Here is a 22,818-nt window from a genome sequence, read left to right as displayed (position 1 = left end):
CTGAGCCCGGGTCTCTGCTCTCTCACTCCGCCCCACCCCCACCCCGGCCACCCCCGTGGCGCCCACGCTCAGGCCACACCTCGAGGTGACCCCACCCAGGAGCGCGGACGGTGCTCACTCAGCACAGGGGGCCACCTTCTCCGTCGGCGGGGAGCAGGGGGACCCACGCCGGGAGTCAGGGCAGGACCCGGACGCAGCTGGCTGGGAAGTGAGCCTGGGAGGGAGGCAGGGTCACCTCCGGGGACAGCGCCGGGACCCGCCCCTCCCCGCTCGCCCTCCGGCTCGCTCGCCCTCCCGTCTCCCGACACGGGCGGGGGCACGGCCATCCACTGCCCAGGGGCCCTCGGTCAGCAGCCGCAACGGCGCAGGGACCCGTGTGGGCGTCACCGCCAAGCGCTGAGCCGGACTGAGCTGGTGGGACAGTGGCCTGAGGACGCTGCCTTGGGGACACAGGTGTGAGGCGCGGCTGTCTGAGGGCCCCTGTCATTCAGCAGAAACATCAGGAGACAAAGCAAGCGTGGTCCTGCAGCTGTGGCCGCAGCCCTCGAGGCTCAGGACTCTGAAGCGGGCCTGCTGGGAAGGCCGCGAGAAGGGCTAGAGGATGCGGACAAGACTACAGTTAAAACAGGGTCGGCGCTCCACGCGGAAGAAGGAACAGGGCGCCAGCTGGTCGGGTGGAACAGAGGATCGGAACTAGAGGACAGCATGTGCGCTGAGAACAGGACCCGAGCACATCAGCCTGGCCTTGACCGGGTGCACCTCTCACCTGGCCGGTCAGAATCCCGGCCTCAAGTGCAAACCATGGACACTACGAAGGCCTGTCTCCGGGGTTGGGAGAGGACTGAATCAAAACGTACGTGTAAGTCACCACGCTACGAGCGGAGCCTGGAGCGCAACAAACTCACGCAAGTACTAGTTATCGACTTTATTATCAATCAGGCTAAAAAGACCGCCAAGGAAGCACTCCTCCTGTTACTGCCACACGTTGTCCCATCCTGTCTACCAAGGCCACATGACTCACGGGGGGGGGGGGGCAACGGAGACGTGGCAGCACATGGGGGAGTGGGCAAGGACCCCCAGGTAGGCGCCAACCCCAACCTGAAGCCCGAGACGGGTTCCAACCCAGTCTGAGGAAAACCACGATGGCAAGCCTCCACGACACAGCAGGGCCGTGAGCCTCACCACCTGAGAGCTCCAAAACCACGGCAGTGTCCGCCCCACCCCAGACCAACTGAGCCAGAATGTCCTGTGGGCTCACAGGCAGAAACATCTGTACCCGAGAATCCACTAGACAGGCTGCAGAGGTGGCTGACAGGCTCCGTCGAGAAGTCCCTTACTTATACACTCTGGCTGTGGAAACAGGCACTCACAGAGGGCTTCTAATTCTGGAGCCCTGCCTGCACCCCACCCTTCACTGGAGACGCCAGACAGACGGGAAAGAAAACAGCCAGCAGCTGGCCACACCGGGCACAGTCCAGTGAGTCTCCTCCCCTACACCAGGCGAGCTCCAGAACAAAACCATATCCCAGCGGTGGCGGGATAGGTGGGCGCCACGGGCGCTTCTCTCCCCCTTTGCTGAGGCAGGCTCGGTTGTGGGAAACACACAGGCTTGGCTTCTAGTCAACAAGCCAGGAAGAGAGACCCCTGGGAACCCCGGGAGAGGGGGTGGAGGACCACAGAGAAGAGGGGGTGGATAAGGAATCCTGAACCCGTGTACACTGTCCTGGTGACCCCAAGTGGCCCATGTGTGACAGACCCAGAGAACCGAACTGACCTTGGAACCACTGCCCACACGTGGCCAAACAGACTTGTGGTCTGAACTTACCGGGGTTTACTGCAACCCAGCTGCTAATAGAGCACCAGAAAACACAAGCACCATCCAAAAGATCTGAGCAGAAACAGGCTCACAGCATAAGATTCTAAGTGTCCAGGACAGGGCTTCCCTGGTGGCGCAGTGGCTGAGAGTCCGCCTGCCGATGCAGGGGACACGGGTTCGTGCCCCGGTCCGGGAAGATCCCACATGCCGCGGAGCGGCTGGGCCTGTGAGCCATGGCCGCTGAGCCTGCGCGTCCGGAGCCTGTGCTCCGCAACGGGAGAGGCCACAACAGTGAGAGGCCCGCATACCACAAAAAAAAAAAAAAAACCAGAATCCGCCTGCCAATGCAGGGGACACGGGTTCGAGCCCTGGTGCGGGAAGGTCCCACATGCCGCGGAGCAACTAAGCCCTCGCACCACAACTACTGAGCCTGCACTCTAGGGCCCGCAAGCCACAACTACTGAGCCCGCACACCACAACTACTGAAGCCCGCACGCCTAGAGCCTGTGCTCTGAAACAAAAGAAGCCACCGCAGTGAGAAGCATGTGCTCCGCAACAGAGAGTAGCCCCCGCTCACCACAACTAGAGAGAGCCCGCACGCAGCAACAAGACCCAATGCAGCCAAAAATAATTAATTTTTAAAAAAAAATGTCCAGGACACAATCCATAAGTACTCAACACATAAAGACAGGAAAGCGTGACCAATTCTCAGGGGAAAAGAGAGTCAACAGACGCCAACCCTGAGATGACCCAGATGTTAGAATTACTGAAGACTTTAAAACAAGGCCCCACGAGGCCCTCTTGAAACAAACGGAAAGATATAAGTTATTAACAGAGAAATAAAAACTATCAAAAAAATAACAAACCAAACCTTCAGAACTGCAAAATACCGTTAACAAAAAACTCAATGACAGATTCAAAAGATGAACAAAACAGAAGCGGACTCACAGATAGAGGGAACAAACTAGTGGTTACCAGTGGTGGGGGAGAGGAGGGCACAGACAACCGGGTGTGACGAAGGCTCAAGGATGTGTTGTGCAACGCAGGGAATCTAGCTGATACTTTGTAATAATTGTAAATGGAAAGCAACCTTTAAGAAAGTATTAAAAAAGAAATAAAAATTAAGAAATAAAAATTAAATTAAAAAAAAAAAGGCAAACCAAACAACAGAGGAAAGAGTCCGTGAACTTGAAGACAGACCAACAGAAGAAATCTGCCTGAAGAGCAGAGGGAGAATCAACGGAACGAAAGGCAGAGCCTAAGGGAGCCGCGGGACAACATCGAAAGATTTAGTAATTACGTTACTGCAGAAGGGAGATGGGCACAGAAAAGGCATTTGAATAAATAATGCCTAGAATCTCCCCATATTTGGTAAGAAACCAATTTACAGGCTTAGGAACCAACTTGAAGGAAACCGGGTCCACACACTTCATAATCAAATGGCTGAAAACCAAGGATGAAATAACGGGCCCTCGGGACCCCTAACCGGAGGTATCAGCCAGACTTTCAATGACCATGCTTAAAACAATGAAACGAAAAAAGATAAGACTAAGGATTCTGGCAGAAAAGTGGAAATTATTTTTTAAAAAAGAGACAAAAGAACTTGGCAGATGTGAAAAAGAACCAAGTAGGAATTCCAGAGCAGAAAAATACAGTAACTAAACTGAATTTACACACTGGATTGCTGAATAGCACGTTACACACAGAGGAGAGAAAACACAGCAACAGAAGGTAAACGACAAACACCGCTTAGTGTCGCAGGAGTGTGACTGGAGACCCAGAAAGAAAGGAGAGAAAGTATGGGGCACAAACAGTATTTCGACAGATAATGGACAAGCATTTTCCAATACTTGTAAAATTCATGCTTCCCAGCAGAAGGAAGGGAGGAAGGGAGGGAGGGAGAAATCCACACACCAAAGAACATCACAGTGACACTGCTAAAATCCAAAGACAAAGGAAGAGCTTGCAAAGCGGCCAGAAGGAGCTTCTAGTCAGGACGAGGTGGCACAGATTAGTCCTTCCCTGCTCCTCTCTCCTAGGCACAACTGTAAACCCTGGAAGTAACGCAAAGGCTACCCAGCAGAGAACTCTGAAAGGTGGACGAGGAAGGCAAGCTGGCTGGGAACCCAGGACTGGCCAAGCACAGCAACAGGGCGTCTTACGACCCCCCCACCCAACAAAAGGTGACCCAGGCCTGGTACTTCCTGACCCCCAGCCTGGAAACAGAAGGCAAGCCAAGCGGGCTCATTCCTGCTCCAGGTGGAAGGGGAGTCCCACCTACCACACCAGGCCAGCCTGGCAGAAGCAGCGAGGGAGCGACAGGAAGCCCCACGCCCACCTCCACAGGGCACCCCACCTGGAAGCGCTCTCCTTCCCCATCAGGCCAGAGACACCCCCACTCATCACCGGGCGCCAGGGGAGTCCAGCAGTGCGACCTCAGCACGACGGGCAGCCCAGGAAACACTCTGCATCCCCCAGAGGCAGGGGCGGCCGCCACAGAGAATCCCACCCCACCCAGAGGCGCTCCTTCCGCCTCCTAAAGCAGCGCCCGCAGGGACGGTGGGAAGCCCAGAGGCACCAGGCATACCAAGTACAGCAAAATGGTACCACGAGGCTCTGGACATGACACTGCCGCTGGAGCCACAGTCCACAGAGTGGCCAGGACCTGCATGCAGGACCTCAGCAGGGACACTGCTGACTATGACAAAGAAACTTAAGTAGCACCCAGACTCACCTAACATAAGAGCCACAATGACCGGGAAGCAAGCAAAGATCGCCTACCATAACCAGAAGCAAGAAAATCATGACTTTAATGAGAAAAGAGAATCGACTGACACCAAGACATTGGAATTATCCGACAAGGGGTTTTAAAACAAGTATCGAAAACATGGCTCCGCAGGCGATCACGAGGTCTCCTGAAATAAACGAAAATTGGAAAAAAAAAAGTCAGCAAAGGAGTTATAAAAGGAATCAAATATAGAACTCAAAAACAGAGTAACAGACTTTAAAACTCACTAGTCTCAACGGTAAAGTAGAGATGACAGAGGACGGAATCAGTGAACTTGCAGACAGATAAACAGAATGTACCCAATCTGAACAACAGAGAAAATATACTGAAGAAAATAAAATGGACAGAGCCTCAGGGACCTGTGGGAGAATAACAAAAGATCCAATATTCGTATCACTGGAGTCCCAGGAAAGAAAGTGAGTAGGGCTGAAACAATATTTAAGGAAATAATGGCTGAAAACTTCCCAAACACGGCAAAACATATAAACCCACTGATTTCAAGAAACTGAGTGAACCCCAAATAGGCTACACCCAAAAACTCCATGCCAGGACACAGCGTAATTGAACTTGTGGAAACTAAAGACAAAGAAAGTATTTTGGAGCAGCTGTAAAGAAAGAACACGTGAAGGAAAAGGGAACACCAACTCTACTGACAGTGGGTTTCTCCTCTGAGCCACAGAGGCCAGGGGGAAGTGGCACACATTACAAGTGCTTGAGGAAAAGAACTGTCAACCAGATTCCGTATCTGGCAAAACTATCCTCAAGGAATGAAGGAGAAATAAAGACATTCACAGACAAAAGAAAACTTAGGAAAAAAAAAACTGTCTCTAGAAAACCTTAGAAGAGGCCAAAGGAGGGGGCTTCCCTGGTGGCGCAGTGGTTGAGAGTCCGCCTGCCGATGCAGGGGACGCAGGTTCGTGCCCCGGTCCGGGAGGATCCCACATGCCGCAGAGCGGCTGGGCCCGTGAGCCGTGGCCGCTGAGCCTGCGCGTCCGTAGCCTGTGCTCCGCAACGGGAGAGGCCACAATAGTGAGAGGCCCGCATACCGCAAAAAAAAAAGAGGCTAAAGGAAATTCTCCAAATAGAAAGAAAATGATTTAAAAAAATACAAAGGTCTTCCCTGGTAGCAGAGCGGTTAAGAATCCGCCTGTCAATGCAGGAGACACGGGTTCAAGCCCTGGTCCAGGAAGATCCCACATGCCACGGAGCAACTAAGCCCATGCACCACAACTACTGAGCCTGTGCTCTAGAGCCTGTGAGCCACAACTACTGAGCCCACGTGCCACAACTACTGAATCCCGCGCACCTAGAGCCCATGCTCCACAAGAAAAGCCACCACAATGAGAAGCCTGTGCACCACGACGAAGAGTAGCCCCCGCTCGCTGCATCTAAAGAAAGCCTGCACACAGCAACGAAAACCCAACACAGCAAAAAATAAATTAAATAAATAAATTTTTTAAAAAAGGGAACTGTGAAAATGATTTTTAAAAAAAAAGGAATCTTGGAGAACCAGGAAGAAAAAATAATGTAAAGAAATGGGTAATAAGTGTAAATACAATTGACTACCCTTCCCCTGAGTTTTCTAAATTATATCTGATGACAAACAAATCTACAACACCTTCAGGTACTCAGGACAATGGTAGTATTCAAAAGTGGGGAGAGCGGGGGCTTCCCTGGTGGCGCAGTGGTTGAGAGTCCGCCTGCCGATGCAGGGGACATGGGTTTGTGCCCCAGTCCGGGAGGATCCCACATGCCGCGGAGCGGCTGGGCCCGTGAGCCATGGCCGCTGAGCCTGCGCATCTGGAGCCTGTGCTCCGCAACAGGAGAGGCCCGCGTACCGCAAAAAAAAAAAAAGTGGGGAGAGCAAAGGAACCTAAATGGAAAAAAGGTTTCCACACCTCACTCAAAATGATAAAACAATACCTGTCAACTGTTGGAAGTCACATATGTATACTGTAATACCCAGAGCAATCACTAAGATAGCTATACAGATATACCCCAAAATGAGATAAATAAATCAAGATGGAATCCTAAGAAACAGTCAAGTAATCCACAAGAAGGCCCCAAAAAACAAAACAAAACCAGGAACAACAGAAAACAAACAGAATAAATAATGTCAGACTTAAACAGTAACAATTACATTAAATGTAAATACTCTAAATACACTGAGTAAAAGACAAAGATTGGCAGAGCAGGTTAAAAAACACAACATGACTATATGTGATTTATACGCAGCTTACTTCAAATTCAATGATGTAGGTAGACTGAAAGTAAAGGGATAGAGAAGGCTATAACAGGCAAACATTGTTTAAAAAAAAAAACAGGAATAGCTATATTAATATCTGATAAAGTAGAAAGAAAATTACTAGAGACAAAGCGGGACATTACACTAACAGTAAAGGGGTCAATCCACCAAGAAGACTTTACAACCCTTAATGTGTACGCACCAAAGTACAGAGCCTCAGAACTCATTTAAAAAAAAAAAAATGGACAGAGCTGTAAAGAGAAATAGACACTACAAGCATAGTGAGGGACTTAAACATCACCTATCAGAACTGACAGAATTCAGACATAAAATCAACAAGGAGAAAGAAAATCTAACTGACCTGTGTAGAACACTCCACCCAGCAATAGAAAACACCTTTCTTCAAATGCCCACAGAACATTCACCAAAACAGACCTTATCCTGGGCCATAAAACAAACCTTAACAAGTTTAAAAGAACAGAAATCACACAGAGTATGCTATCCTACCATAATGGAACCAGACTAGAAATAATACCTAAAATACAAACAGGAAAATCTCAACAACTGGAAATCACACTTTTAAATAATTCATGAATCAAATAGGAAGTATCAAAGGAAATAAAGAGAGATACATAGAACTGAACAAAAATACAACATATCAACATATGTGGGATGCGGCTAAGGCAGTACCGTGTGGAAAATTTATAGCACTAAATGCTTACACTAGAAAGGAGGATAGATCTCAAATCAATAATCCAAGCCCTGGGACTTCCCTGGTGGCACAGTGGTTAAGAATCCACCTGCCAATACAGGGGACACGAGATCGATCCCTGGTCCGGGAAGATCCCACGTGCCAGGGAGCAACTAAGCCCGTGCGCCACAACTACTGAGCCTGCGCTGTAGAGCCCGTGTGCCACAACTACTGAAGCCCGCGCGCCTAGAGCCCGTGCTCTGAAACGAGAGAAGCCACCGCAATGAGAAGCCCCTGCACTGCAACGAAGAGTAGCCCCCGCTCGCCGCAACTAGAGAAAGCCCACGTGCAGCAACGAAGACCAAATGCAGCCAAAACACAAATAAATACATTTATTAAAAAAAAAAAAAGCTCATCATCATTAGTCAGCAGGAAAATGCATACCCAAACCACAATGAGTTATCACAGCCCACCCACTTGAATGGCTACTATTTAAAACACTGACAATGCCACGTGTTGGCAAGGATACAGAGCAACTGCAACTCTCATGCCACACTTTGCTGGTGGACATAAAAAATGACACAGCCACTATGGAAAACAACTGAGCGGTTAAACACACCTATATGACCCAGTAACTCCATGGCCAGGTATTTACCCAAGACAAATGAAAACACATGCCCACACAGACTTGAATATTCACAGCAGCTTTATTCATAGTAGACAAAACTGGAAGCAATCCGAGTGTCCATCAACAACTGAATAAGTATTAAATAAATAAATAAATATGTTTTAAAACGCAACTAAGAAGTCTGCATGCCGCAACTAAAAAAGATCCCGCATGCCACAACGAAGGTCCCGCGTGCCACAACTAAGACCCAACGCAGCCAAAATAAATGAATGAATAAATAAAATTTTTTAAAAGGTAAGTAAAATGTGGGGAGCCAAACAATGAAGACTATTAGCAGCCCTAAGCGGAAAGGTCTCTACACATGGATGGGTCTCCAAAATACTAGTAAGTAAAGGAAGCCAGACCAAGAACACCTGATGCATGACTAGAGGCATGTGACACTCCAGAAGGACCAACCTAATCTACAGAGACAGGAGCACATCAGTGAGGCTATGGGCGGGGACTGACTGCAGGGGGCTCAAGGAAGCCCTCGGAGGTGATGAAAAGGTCTTACCTTGATTGTGGCCCTGTGCACAGGGGTGTATGCATTTGTTTAAACTCATCAAACTACACTCTTAAAAATGTGTGCATTGGGCTTCCCTGGTGGCGCGGTGGTTGAGAGTCCGCCTGCCGATGCAGGGGACGCGGGTTCATGCCCCGGTCCGGGAGGATCCCACACGCCACGGAGCGGCTGGGCCCGTGAGCCATGGCCGCTCAGCCTGCGCGTCCAGAGCCTGTGCTCTGCGACGGGAGAGGCCACAGCAGTGAGAAGCCCGCGTACCGCAAAAAAAAAAAAAAGTGGGCATTTTATTGTATGTAAAGTACATCTCAATGAAGTTCGTTTTCTCAAAGGTGCAAAATAAAATTCTTCACTGTATACCCAACAATGGGCATTAACCCATCCTACAGAGACTTCTCTAAAAAGCCAAGGTTTAATACATCTCTTCCCTCCTGAGAAATCTTCAATGGCTCCCCAATTCACATACAACAAAACCCCCAAATTATCAGCCATTCAAGGCATTCCAAGATCTGGCCCTAGGCGTTCTGTCCAATCTACATTCATCTTACATTCATCTCAACTCTGCAGCAGCTAAGGTCACATTCCACCCCAACTAGAACGCTATGCTTTCCCTTAGCCTGGAGGATGCAGCACTCTCCCGCCCTCCTTGTCCCGGTTCTCTGTTCCCTCACCTTCACTAGGTTCTTACCCACCTGAGCCGCACACTCGGCTTTACCTTCTTGAATGGAACATTCCAGATTCCCTCAGGGGAGTTTCTCACCCTCCCTTACCTGTTCTGCCGGAGCACTTGCTCCTCTCTCAGGCACTAGTCTCCTTGGCCTTGCATCACAGGTCTACGTTTGCAAGGCCACGGCCAGCACCCCGTGAGCCCTGAGAAGCACGCTGAGGACCCCACAGGCCACAACATACTGTTCAGCTGAACCGATTCAAGTTTACTTTTGCCTGAGTTTGAAATAACTGGAGGACAGTGACTGAGGGATATTTAAGTGAACTAGTTAGCATGGACAATAAGAAAGAGAGGGCTAGGCGAGGGAACACGAAAGAAATCAGAAACAGAAATAAAACTCAAAGATCACCTCTGTCTATGTGACAACAAAGCCATGAAAGTAGGAAAGCCCCAGGGAATAGAGACTATAAATACCCCCGTCAAGGGCACCGCAGGCTCCAGGTGGCCTCCCAGCTGACCCCTCCCCGCGCGTGCCCACTTGCCAGCCCACCTCATATCAGCCCAGTCTCGACCACTCTGCTTTCCTAATATCTGTTGGCTCAACCTACCTTTCTAGTTCCCACTGCCGACAAGCTGGCCAAGACCTTGGTTCTTCAAGCCAAAGCGACATCAGCTCTGCAATGGACTTAATGGGTGTGTCCCCCAAAATTCACGTAATGAAACCTAACCCCCAAGGAGAAGAAGGTATTAGGAGATGGGGCTTTGGGAAGGCGATTAGGTCATGAGGGTGGAGCCCTCAGGAATGGGATCTGAGCCCATATAATGAAGCTCCCTCACCCTTTCTGCCATGAGGGCGCAGCGAGAAGACGGCCGTCTACAAATCAGGAAGCAGGCTCTCACCAGACACCGAACCTACCGCACCTTGACCTTGAACTTCCACCCTCCAAAATCATGAGAAAAATGTCTGTTGTTCTTAAGCCACCCAGTCTCTGATGTCTTGTTAGAGCGGCCTGAACGGGTTGAGACGAGCTCCTGGATACTCCACTGACTACAGCCTCTTCCCACTCTAACCTGCTAGAAGAATCTCGGCAGGCTGTCTCTCAGCCCATCACCACCCCACGCGAAAACCTCCCGAGGCTTACATCGTGAAAGAACTCGCTAGCCAGCCTGCAACACCGTGAACAATCTGGCCCTCACTGTTTTCCAAACTAATCACCTACTATTTCGGTCCACAAATCCTCTGTCACAACAAGGTTAATCGACTCAGGGCCCAAGAACTCTTCTTCCTCTGCACGGAACCTACCGGATGCGCTCTGCTCTACTCTTGGGGGTGGTGTTCCAAATACCAGGCACCCTTCAAAGCCCGTCTCCCCACGGAGCCTCCCCTGGCAGCCCTCCCACAGCGACCACTGCCCCCTGCCTGCAGCCCTGGTCCCTGGGTGCTCACCAGACAGTTCCATATTCTACCTCAAGACAGCCCGTGGACTAATGCCATGCCGCCATTTTTCAGTCCTTGCATTATTTCATTTTCCTTTGTATGTGTCAATAATTCATGTGACTTTTAAGCAACTAAAGAGATAACATCATACAACTTCATATGCACATGACGGCTATTACTGGCTGCATGAATGTAATATTGGCTCCATCCTGGTCACCATGTGATTGGATGAAAAATGACAGCAATCTGAGTTTCTCAACAGTTGAAGTAGGAAGTAGAACAGGAGACTGGTACATACAATGGTGATACAGCCACCAAAAGACCAACAGCAGAAGCTATAAGCTATCAGGAGGATAAATGTCATACAGAGAAAATGTTAAGGGCTTTTTGTAAGAATACTTCCACAAATTTAACATCCTGAAGCACAACAGGGGCCGACCCTTTCGAGGGTCGCTCAGATTCAAAGTCTGAACTTAAAGACGGATTTACATTCCTTGGCTAATACTCAATTTGTGGCATCAGGACAGGAAGGGGAACTTGTACAAACTGCTATAGCTTTAGAAATGAAAATTCATCCACGTACGGCCACCAGGACAGAAATCTTTCTATTCCACCTGTTTCAAAGGCATTTCCAACTCTATCACCAATCTGACAAGTACGTGAGCACTGACTCTGTCCTGCAGACATGGCACTAAATGGGGTAACCCTGACCCCTGACCTCACAGACACCAGGCGCTTCTCAGCACACCCAAGCAGAGCGGAAGGTCAGGCTACAACGCCAGCCAGCGACCTGACCCCCACAGTACCTCGTACCACTGAGCAGATGCACCCAGGCTGCTCTGTAAGCTCCCAACTAAGCAGCACTCAAATCCCGTGCTAAGGGGCTTCCCTGGTGGCGCAGGGGTTGAGAGTCCGCCTGCCGATGCAGGGGACGCGGGTTCGTGCCCCGGTCCGGGAGGATCCCACGTGCCGCGGAGCGGCTGGGCCCGTGAGCCATGGCCGCCGAGCCTGCGCGTCCGGAGCCTGTGCTCCACAGCGGGAGAGGCCACAGCAGTGAGAGGCCCGCGTACCGCAAAAAAAAAAAAAAATCCCGTGCTAAAAACAGAAGACTATTAAAATATAAAATCTAACTCAATAACCAATAATCTGAGCAAATCATCACATCAAAGAAACTTGCCAACGTGCTTACGAACGAGGGCCTCCCCACCAAGGCTCGAGCAGCCACTGGTCCCCCGCTAGTCCAGGGGCGAGAGCAATGGCCGACGTCATTTCCGGTTCCGGGCCGGGAGAGGAGTGCTGAGCACGTGCTCCCTTTTAGCCAAACATCAGACAACAAAGGAAGGTGGTGACTCCCTGGAGTTGACAACGAAGGGATTTTGCTCCTAATATCAAAAATATCAATATCAAACAGAGAGCCCGAGCTGCCCTTGTGGTCTAAGTAATGAGACAGCCGGCAGCGGCTTGGTTACAAATACCCCGCCCATGGCCGCACAGATTTCCCCTCCCACAACGTGGTTTCCAAATCAGTGGTTTAATTAACAAGATTGTGGAAGGACAAGAGTGTCCACCCCTCACTAGCAGTGGGCTCCGGACAGCCCTGTGGCCCCTCTCAATCCCGGCTGACTGCTGGTAAAAAGGGAAGGGTGACCCTGGTGGCCCCTACGGTCCAGTCTGGCGTGGTTCAGGGCAGCTCAGCTCGTGGTGAGTTGCAGCTTGGTTTCCAGGGCTCCTCAGAGGGCGAAACGACCACCACTGAGCTACACGGCAACACACTTGCGAGTAGCCGAGAGCCTTCTAGTACTTTCCCTGGGTCACTTTTTCAACATTGTCCTTGGGAGATAACAAAAGCTATTACTCCCCCACTGTCCCTGAAACCAAGGCCCAAATACCTTTAGGTTTCCTAAGGTCATGGACTAAAATCAAGTGTCAGGAATGCAGCAGCTCCGGTCCAGCACTCTATTCTGTAAAATAAACTTCCAAGTCACACCTGTAAACTTTACCAATTAACTACAACTTTCACCCAAAAGGACGTCACACAAATATTCCAGCTAAGCAGGTTCTACTGCTTCTTACTGACACTTTCAAGTGAACAACTTTCCACATATCCAATATATTATTTCTGAAGAAATGATTAAAACGCTGTCCGTGAAACAAGAGTTAACCCAAAAAAGAGGAGAATCTAAAAATAAAAGCACAAGCCGGCCCACGGTTCCTGGCTGTGGCACCAGAGGCAGAAAACTGGAGGAAACGTTTCTGCACAACCATATGCCTCCTCCAGGCCCGGCCAAGGGTGAGCTCCTGAGCCCCGCCACTTACTCCAAATGGCAGACGGTGGCCTTGGGGACACAGAGAGAGTCCCAAAAGGCAAACGCAAAACAAGGCAGCCTCAGAGCACCTAGCCCTGGAGCGTCCGCATGCTTTCAGTTCCTATACAAACAGTGCTGGGTTTCATTTAGCTACCTAATGAACAACCGTGTAACAAGTAAAGATTTAGGCCACTTCCACCATCGTGCCCACCAAAAGCTGATTTACAGTTAAAGCATGCAGACTGAAACTGCCGTGTCTAATTAACTGAAAGCTAAGCTGGAGACGCACGTGGAGACGTCCAGAAGACGAAACAAAGAACAGGCCCCTGGATTAGGAAGAGCTGTGGGGGGAAAGATCCAAGCTATCCTAACAAAACCCCCTCCCCAGCCTGTCTCCTGAAAGACAGCACCCCACGCTGGGTAGCAGGGACCCTCCCATCCAGGCTGTGACCCCCACACCCACTAAATAAAAGAAATCACTTCAGCTGAGCCCAGGCGAGTCTTCTCCGTCATCTGAAATGGGATCACCCGAATTTGTAAATTTAAAGAGCAGCTCTCAGTTAGAAAAAAAAATTACACCGGCTCCCCTTCCTGAAGCAAGGTACAGAATGGAAAAGCATTCTCATTTTGCAAAACTGACTGGAAAGCAGACCTCCTGAGGTCAGTTTGATGAGCACAACCCAGCCAAGGGATGGGCAACGTGCAGCCCAGCCTTAGAGCCTCAGACAGCCTCTCGTCTCCTGCAGCTCCTGCCCACGTTCTGTTCTATAAATACACACCTTCAGTCATTTCAAAACTTTAAAGCCAATTTTAATATCAGCTTTTGAATTAGTTATCTGAAGAGTCAACAAGTATTAAAGAGTGACTTGGTACTGGAAATAAAACCCGACTAATCCAACAGTGACACTGAAAGAGATGCATATTTATTGCCAGAGAGCTGACAAGTCCCATGCTGAATGCCAAAGCTAAATGCAACAAGATAAAAATGCATTCACTGAGCTTAAGAAATTGGAAAGCAAGCAACGAGAGGGCTTTTTAAAAGCATCTGTGTCTATACAGCATTCAGTACCAGAACCTTAGCCACCTCCATATGCAAAAATCTTAAAAATACACCCAGGAGTGAAACTTTGCACATGTGCCCCAAGAGCCATGCCCAAGAACGCACTGTGCCTGAGAGCGGAGAACTGGAACCCAGCCAGCGCCCAAGAACGGTGAACGAGCTTCCTGTGAAATACTACACAGCACTGGAAAAGCAAGGCGGGGAAGATGGAAGGAAGCTAGAAGAATCCAAGAACCTGATGAGAATAAAGCGGTCGCCATGCCAGGTGCAAAAACACGTACAACGAAACCGCAAGAGTTTAGCGATGTAAACAAATGTGCTGAAATATAAAGGAAAGCAAACCGACAGCCAACACGAGACATGAGGTGGGTGTAAGGGGAGGCCACGGAGTTGGGACAGCCGCACACTGCCCTGCGGAGCTCAACCGTCACAGCCTTTTCCTTAAGCGGCCGCTCCGGGATGACTCGTTCACTGTCCCTAACTCTAAAACTTCATACGTGCTTTTCATCAATTCTGTATTTTCCCAAAATCAGTTTCCCCATCACACTACGCGGAACTGGATAAAGCTTGGTGGAAGTATAAAAAAGAACTGTAACACTGAAATCTACAAAATAAAGAGGGAAACTCTCCTTGCACGCTATAAAACCAACTTAAAATGAGGCGCTGCATTTAATCCCTAGGACTTGCAGGGCGTGTTTATCCTCATGACGAGTCCATCCATAGCACAGGCCACTCCAACCGGTGAGATCCTGTCACCGGGAAACGCCCGCTCAGCAAGTTTTCAAAACCAGTCAACCAGACTCTCTTCTGAAACGGTTCTCTCTCCACTTCGGTCTCACTCTACAAACAGGAACGTTTTCACCAGAATAGAGGCAATTTTTAAACAAATGCTTCAAATTTAAAGATTCAACGGCACTCAATTTTGTACCTGAAACGAAGCACCTGAAATTAATCAAAGACAGCCTTCGGAGCCAAGCAATCACGAGAATCACTTGGTCTGTAAGATTCCAAGAGCCGGAAATCGGAGCGTCTTAATCCACTAAACATATTAGGGCCTGACCAATAACAAGGTTATCTAGTTCTTCGAAACAGGAATCAACCGAAGGTAATGATTCGGATGAAACCCTACCCATTTAAAAGGAATGCTCGTTAGGGAATTCCACACCTGACATTTGGTAAGAATCGGGAAAGGCCGGGGTAAAGGGTTTCTGCCCTGGACTCCCGCCCGACCCGCCCGAACAGGAGAGGTTCCGCCCGCGAGCGCAGGGGAGCGCCGATCCCTGGCCGCACCTGCAGGACCCGCGCGCCCCCCGACGCGAGCGCAGAGCGCACCGGGCCAGCCCGCGCCTCCGCGCCCCGCACGCCGGGGACACTGCACAAAGGCCCGGCCCCTCCCCCGCGCCCCCGGCCCACCTCGGCCATAGGCCTTGGCGCAGATCCACTGCAGGTTGGCGGCGATCTTGGCCCGCGCCGGGTCGTAGCGGTCCAGCGGCACGATGTCCACGGCGCCGTCGGGCGCGGCCTCCATCCTCCTCCAGCCCTCCCCGATCGGGCAGCCGCCCGCGTCCACCATCTGCACACAAAAGGGCCGCTGCAGCGCCGGCCGCGCCGGACCGGGCGGGACAAAGGCGCCGCGCCCCTCGCCGCGCCCGGGACCCGCGTGGGGCCGCGGGGCACCGACCGCCCGCGCACCCCGCGCCCCGCCGCCGCCCGGCCCGCGTCCCCGCCGCCTCACCTCAGAGCCGCCGCCGTCGCCGCCGCCGCGGGTGTTGCTGCTGCATGCTGCGCGGCCGAGCCGGGGCCCGCGGGGCCGGGGGGCGGCGAGCCAGGGGGCGCGGGCCGAGGCCTCGGGCCGGGGCTGGGGGCGCGTGCGCGGAGCCGTAGGCGGCGGCGGCGGCGGCTAAGGAGGTGGCCAACCGGCGGGAGCGCGCGCGCCGCCGAAGCCGGCGCAGGCGCAGTGGGTGCGGCCTCCAGCCCGCGCCCGTCCCGCCCCCTTCCGCAGGCGCAGTGGGCGCCGGCCCGCGCTCGCCCCGCCCCCTTCCGCAGGCGCAGTAGGTGCCACCCGAGACCCGTCCCCTTTCCGCGGGCGCGGGCGCGGGCGCGGGGCCGCGCGGCGCGGGCGGCGCGGGCGGAGAGGCCCCGGCGGCTCCCGCAGCATCTCTTTGTCTGGGCCGCGCCTCCCCCTCCCCGGCATTGGGTCGTCCGGACCACTGGCCCCCAGCCGCCGCCCGACGGGCCGAGCGCCTGTGCAGGCCGACCGCGACCCTCCACCCCACAACAGCCCCGGGGGTTCCCCCTCCCTGAGCGCAGCGCTGGGAGGCCGGGGGCGCCTCACCCCATAGCGGCCCTCGGTGCCTAGAGACCCCCACACACAAGTAACCCAGAGAGCCTGGGGTGCCTCCTACCATAGGGACTGGGAGCCCGGGGACCCCACCCGGAGAGCCCTCCCTCCTCAGCACTGGAGGCCGAGGAGACCCCCTCCACCTGCAGCGTGTAGAGTCGGCCAGGATCACCTGTGCCCGGGCGCGCCCCGAGTGGGCACTAACCATGGTCTCCAGGGCCTGGTCCAGGGAAGGTGGGCGTCTGGACACCCGAGACAAACTGCAGCGTCCTCACCCCTGAGAGTAGCCATGGGGACGGGCCTCTGGCACATCCTGCAAAAGGGGCTGGCTTCGTCCTGACAAAGTCACCACCACAGGAACTGTATGGGGCTAATAATTATAATAACACCGTGAAACCTCCTGTGTAAGTGATGCTGCTGAAGACCTCACAGGCAAACTAAGACAGGGCGAGTCACTCCTGTGCCGTACGCCAGGGTCCAGGGACCCAAGGCCTGGAGGACAGCAGGAAGAAATGGTTTCCCATGAGTAAGGGGCCCTGGGAGTGAAGGTCACAGCTGCTCCCAGCCTCCAGCGGTTTTTAAGGTGCTACCAACCTCCACTTCACCCAGCATCCTAAGTCAGGTTATCAAGCGACGTAAGCTCCGAGGGCTCAGCCTGTCATCCACGAACACTTACTCCTGTGCAGGCAAGAGCCTCACTCTGGCTCACAGCAGAGAACAAAACACAAATCCCGGCCCGCCCCCCCCCGCCCCGGGAGCTGAGGTCTAGCGGAGAATGTGACCGCGTGTGTAGGACAGGAGGTGCTGAAAGGGCAACGGGTCTGGGGGCAGGCGGCAAGGAAAACCGTAAGGGGCGCTTGAGCAAAGACCCGCAGGAAGTGAGGGCAAGCAGGAGCGTGTACCCGGGGCAGCTGCGGCCTGGGCAGGGGGCACGGCAGGCACAGGGGCTCTGAGACAGGAGTGCAGGGAGGCACTGAATCCGGAACCCAGGATCCAGAGACACTGGTAGGAAAGGGGCGCGGGGGCGGAGAGGCAGTGGCAGATCCTGCGCAGTAAGACCCTTGACCTGTTCTCTGAGCGAGATGGGAAGCCACGGAGGAACTGTGAACACGGGGAGGGAGGAGGTGACGGACCCTTTAGAGGGAGCATTCTGTTTCCTGGGTGAAGAACAGGCGGTAGGAAGGACGAGGAAGGAAGACCATCCCCTGACAGGTGGGGTACGGAGTTCCTAGAAAGAAGGGGTGGAGGGCAACGCCAGGGGTTTTTATTGATCTTGACTTTGTTTCCTGCAACCTTATTAGCTGTAACAATTTTTTGGAGGATCCATCAGGATTATCTACCTATGAGATCGTGCCATCTGTGACTAGAGGTAGTTGTACCTCTTCCTTTTCAGCTGAATGCCTTTTATTCTTCTCATCTAATTCCCTGGGAGAACCTCCAGCACAACGTTAAATAGAAGTAGCAGAGTAGCTATCTTTGTCTTGTTTCTGCTTTTAGAAAAGCATCCAGTCTTTCACCACGGAGTACGTATGGTGTTAACTCTGGGGGGGTTGGATTTATCAGGTTGAGGAAGTTCCCATCTATTCCTATTTTGTTGAGTGTTTTTATCATGAAAGGGTGTTGGATTTCAGCAAATGCTTCCCATGTGTGTGACTATTGAGATGATCATGTGTGGTATTTTTACCCATCCTATTAATGTAGTATATTACATTAATGATTTTCAGATATTGAACCAGCCTTGAATTCATGGGATAAATCCTCTTGGTCATGGCATATAATTTTTTTTTTCAAGTTTGGTAAATCATTTTTTGGAACTTTACTGAGATAAAATAAATGACATATAATATTGCGGAAGTTTAAGGTGTGCAATGTGATCATTTGCTCTAGGTATAGGTGTGTACTGTGAAATGATTACCACAATAAGTTTAGTTGACACTTCCATCACCTCACCTAGTTACCTTTGTGTATGGGAATTTTTTATGGTTCCATATGAATTTTAGGATTATTTTTTTCTCCTTCTGAGAAAAATGTCATTGGAATTTTGATAGGGATCACATTGAATCTACAGATGGCTTTGAGTTGGGTGGACATTTTAACAGTATGAATTCTTCTGATCCATGAACACAAGCTGTCTTTACATTTATTTGTGTCTTCAGTTTCTGTCATTAATGTCTTATAGTTTTCAGTGTACAGATTGTTAACTGCCTTAAATTTATTCCTAAGTATTTTATTGTTTTTGATGCTATTGTAAAAGGGATCGATTTCCTCTTTTCTTTTTCGGATAGTTTGTTGTTAGTGTACAGAAATGCAACTGCTATTTGAATGTTAATTTTGTATCCTGCAACTTTACCGAATTTGTTTGTTAGTTCCAACAGTTTTTTGGTGGAATCGTTGGGGTTTTCTATATATAAGGTCATGTCATCTGGAAACAGACAATGTTACTTCTTCCTTTGCAATTTGTATGTCCTTTATTTCTATTTCTTGCCAAATGGTTCTGCCTAGGACTTCCAGTACTAGGCTGAATAGGACTGGTGAGAGTGGGTAACTTTGTCTTGTTTCTGGTCTTAAAAGGAAAGCTTTCAACCTTTCACCACTGAGTATGATGTTAGGTGTGATTGTCATATGTGCCGTTTATTATGTTGACTTAAATTCCTTCTATACCCAATTTGTGGAGATTTTAACATGAAAGTCTGTTGAATTTTATCAAATGCGCTTTTTTTGCATCTATTGAGATACTCGTATAAGTTTTATCTTTTATTCCATTCATGTGTTTTATCACATTTATTGATTTCTGTATATTGAACCATCCTTGTATCCCAGGGATGAATCCCACTTGATCATGGTGTATGATCCTTTAATGTGCTATTGTCAGTCTTTTGTTGAGATTTTTTACACCTGTACTCTTCAAGGATATTGGCCTGTAGTTTTCTTTCCTTGTAATGTCCTTATTTGGCTTTGTTATCAAGGTAATGCTGGCCTTGTAAAATGAGTTTGGGAGTATTCACCCCTCTAAAAATGTTTGGAGGAATTTGAAAAGGATTGCCATTGATTCTTCTTTAAATGTTTGGTAGCATTCACCGATGAAACCATCTGGTCCTGGGCTTTTCTCTGTTGGGAGATGTTTGATGACTTATTCAATCTCTAGTCATTATTGGTTTATTTCGATTTTCTGTTTCTTCATGATTCAGTCTTGGTATGCTGTATGTTTCTAGGAATTTATTCCTTCTAGGCTATCCAGTTTGTTGGAGCATAATTGCGGTGTATTTCTCTGGTATCTGTTGTAATGTCTCTTCTTTTTTTCTTTTTTTTGTTCTGTACGCAGGCCTCTCACTGCTGTGGCCTCTCCTGATGCGGAGCACAGGCTCCAGACGCGCAGGCTCAGCGGCCATGGCTCACGGGCCCAGCCGCTCCGCGGCATGTGGGATCCTCCCGGACCGGGGCACGAACCCGCGTCCCCTGCATCGGCAGGCGGACTCTCAACCACCGCGCCACCAGGGAAGCCCTTAGGCATGTTTTTTTTTTTTTTGCGGTACGTGGGCCTCTCACTGCTGTGGCCTCTCCCGCTGCGGAGCACAGGCTCCGGACGCGCAGGCTCAGCGGCCATGGCTCACGGGCCCAGCCGCTCCGCGGCACGTGGGATCCTCCCGGACCGGGGCACGAACCCGCGTCCCCTGCATCGGCAGGCGGACTCTCAACCACTGTGCCGCCGGGGAAGCCCTCTTCTTTCACTTATGCTTTTGTTGATTTGAGTCCTCTTTTTTTCTTGGTTAGTCTAGCAAAAGTCTTGTCAATTTTGTTTATTTTCAAAAAACCAACTCCTAGCTTTGGTGATTTTTTCCTATTGTTTTCTAGTCTCTAATTTCACTTATTTCTGCTCTAACCATTGACCCACCAGCTCAGAGCGTGAGGACATGGGGCCACCCCTGGGTCCCTCAGAGTCCACCCCAGAGAGAAAGATGGAAACTCCCTCCAGCACCAGGGCCCTCGGGCTGGCTGCCCTGACCCACCTTCTCCCAAACTCTGCTTCTGTGGCTCCTCCCTCCTCCACTCCAGCTGACCCAAAGGCCCTTCCACCCCCACAGAAACAAAAATGACCATCGTTGGGGGTTACACCTTCTGGTTTCTGGTTTTTTTGCCTACTTTTCCCCCAAGGCTCTCACAAGCCCCAAGCTCCCCTGACTTTTCTTTATTTACACTGATTCCCCAGGTGCCCTCCAAGTTGCCCCCATGCACACACTTAGTGGAATGTCAGCTATATTCAGGGAACGTGGAGTGCAGGGTAGGAAGCGGACCAGCAGCCTGATTCTAGAGCTAGGGCCTAAGACGCGATGGCCAGGTGAAGGTGGTGACCACGTTATGCTGAGTCCCTGAAAACTCAGTTTGAAGAAAAGGCAAATGTAACCTTTTTATTGACTTGCCAGCTGCCTCTTCTTTACAGAAATAAAATAATGACATCTTTCTGGCTTTAGTTTCAATTCCATAAAATCTAACGGATTTCGGTTTTCCCACAATGTACCCAGACAAGAAGTCTCCTTGAAATCAAGCGATGTGTGGAGTGCGTAGGATTCTGACAACCATCTACTGAGTTCACACTCATTACAGAGCAGACAGTGCTTCCGTGGCCTGGCAGTGCTGTCCCCAAAGGATGGGCAGGTCAGCCCTGCCCAAATAAGGCTGGACGTCAGTGCCAACACATGGAGAAGAAAGCCATGGGTGCCACCGGCTAGCGTCCTGCTCATCACTAACCCAGTGACAACGGCTGTCAGACCCAGGCCAGAGCTGCTCATTTAAGGCATCAGTAAAGAAGCACGTGTATGACTACCCCAATTTTTAAAATATTTCAATAGTAATGTTTCAAGACAGTTGATTTCCATTTTCATCTCATGGTATGTGCTAGAAGGGGTTAGCTGAGAAGGGGTCCGTGGGCTTCACCAGATTACCCACCGGGTGCCTGGCACAGAAAAGCTTAGTGGTGGGTCACCTGCAGCCGGAGGGGGACAGGGGTCCTGGGGAGGCGTCCCAGCCTCAGAGCCCCAGGGTGTCACATGCGTGCACACACCTGCTCAGAGTAGCTGTGTTCACAGTAGCCAAAGGGCAGAAATGGCTTAGATGCCCCTCAGCAGGTGGGTGGATAGAAAAAATGCGGTGCATCTGCACAGTGGAATGTTATTCAGCCATAAAAGGAAGCCCTGACAGACGCTACAACATGGATGAACCTTAAAAACATGATGCTGAGTGAGAGAAGCCAGACAAAAAAGGCCACAGAGTGTGTGATTCTGAAACCGAGCAGGACCCTGTGGGGCTCCTGGGCATGGAAGCCTTTCTTATGGCCCCTGTTTCTTGTTTGTAGGGAATAGGCTTCAGCCTCCATGACCTTCCCTGAGTTCCAAAGGGCAGATTCAAACTGTTGCTAATCGGGGAAGGGAGGGGATGCAGAGACAAGGGAGGAACAGTCAAGAAACAATGGTGCAGCCTTGGGGCAGGGTTGTGGTTCCGCATCTAGGGATACACACATAACAGTATCTCTGAGCTCTTCTGCAGAACTAAAACCCCAACAAATGGAAGATGCTAACTAGTTGATGAAGCATTCCTCATTCCAGAGAAAAGGTCACAGTCTGAGAACCTCGAGACCCACAGAAGCTCATTAGGAGACCCCCTGAGGCCCTGCACACACCCGATGCTTTTCCGCAACCCCGCCCTTGAACCACTGCTCTAAAACGCCTCGCCAAATCCCCCCCGGGTTGGGACACACGGTTTTGAGAGGCATGAGCCGACTGTGTCCCCCTTCGCCTGGCACAGCAATAAAGCTCTTCTTTTCTACTTCACCCAAAACTCTGTCTCTGAGATTCAAATCAGCGCCAGTGCACAGTTCCATTAATGTGAAACGTCTGGATCAGGCCAACACGGAGACAGAACGCAGAATGCAGGGGCTGGGTGGGGGGGGCGAGTGTGAACCGAGTGGTGTTTGTTTTGAGGCTGATGGGAATGTCCTGGAAATAGGTAACGGTGATGGTCACACAGCTCTGTGATGAGCTGAAAACCACTGAACTGTACACTTTGAAAGAGTGACTTTTATGATGTGGGAATTAGATCTCAGTAGAAAAATTGTTTGAAAACAGGCAAAGCTGACCCCGGTGTCAGTCGGGGAGGGGAGGTGGCTGGGGGCGCTAGAGGGCCTTCCAGGGACCCCTGTGTCCCGTGCCTTGGCCTGGATGGCGGGCGCCCGGCTGCATTCGCTCTGGGATGACCACCAAGCTGCAGATGCATGGTTAGAAGCTT

At 51.0% G+C, this 22,818-nt stretch overlaps 1 protein-coding gene across 4 annotated transcripts in view; it reads right to left on the bottom strand.

The window, feature by feature from the left end:
- The window catches only part of CAMSAP1 (calmodulin regulated spectrin associated protein 1), a gene marked incomplete at its 5' end in the record, with an annotated part of 54,481 nt that extends 38,710 nt beyond the window's left edge, over window positions 1–15,771 (bottom strand). For all 4 annotated transcript variants that reach the window (XM_082843323.1, XM_082843325.1, XM_082843326.1 and 1 more), the window contains one exon: window positions 15,612–15,771. In XM_082843323.1, coding sequence (XP_082699449.1) covers window positions 15,612–15,771 — 160 coding nt within the window. The remainder of the gene's footprint in view (window positions 1–15,611) is intronic.
- Between the last annotated feature and the right edge of the window lie 7,047 nt (window positions 15,772–22,818).

This window comes from Leucopleurus acutus (assembly GCF_964270905.1).
Source record: "Leucopleurus acutus genome assembly, chromosome: 7".
In the NCBI taxonomy this organism is placed as follows: Eukaryota; Metazoa; Chordata; class Mammalia; order Artiodactyla; family Delphinidae; genus Leucopleurus; species Leucopleurus acutus.
The sequence above is the reverse complement of the archived record's forward strand: the minus strand, read 5'-3'. Positions and strand labels throughout refer to the sequence as shown.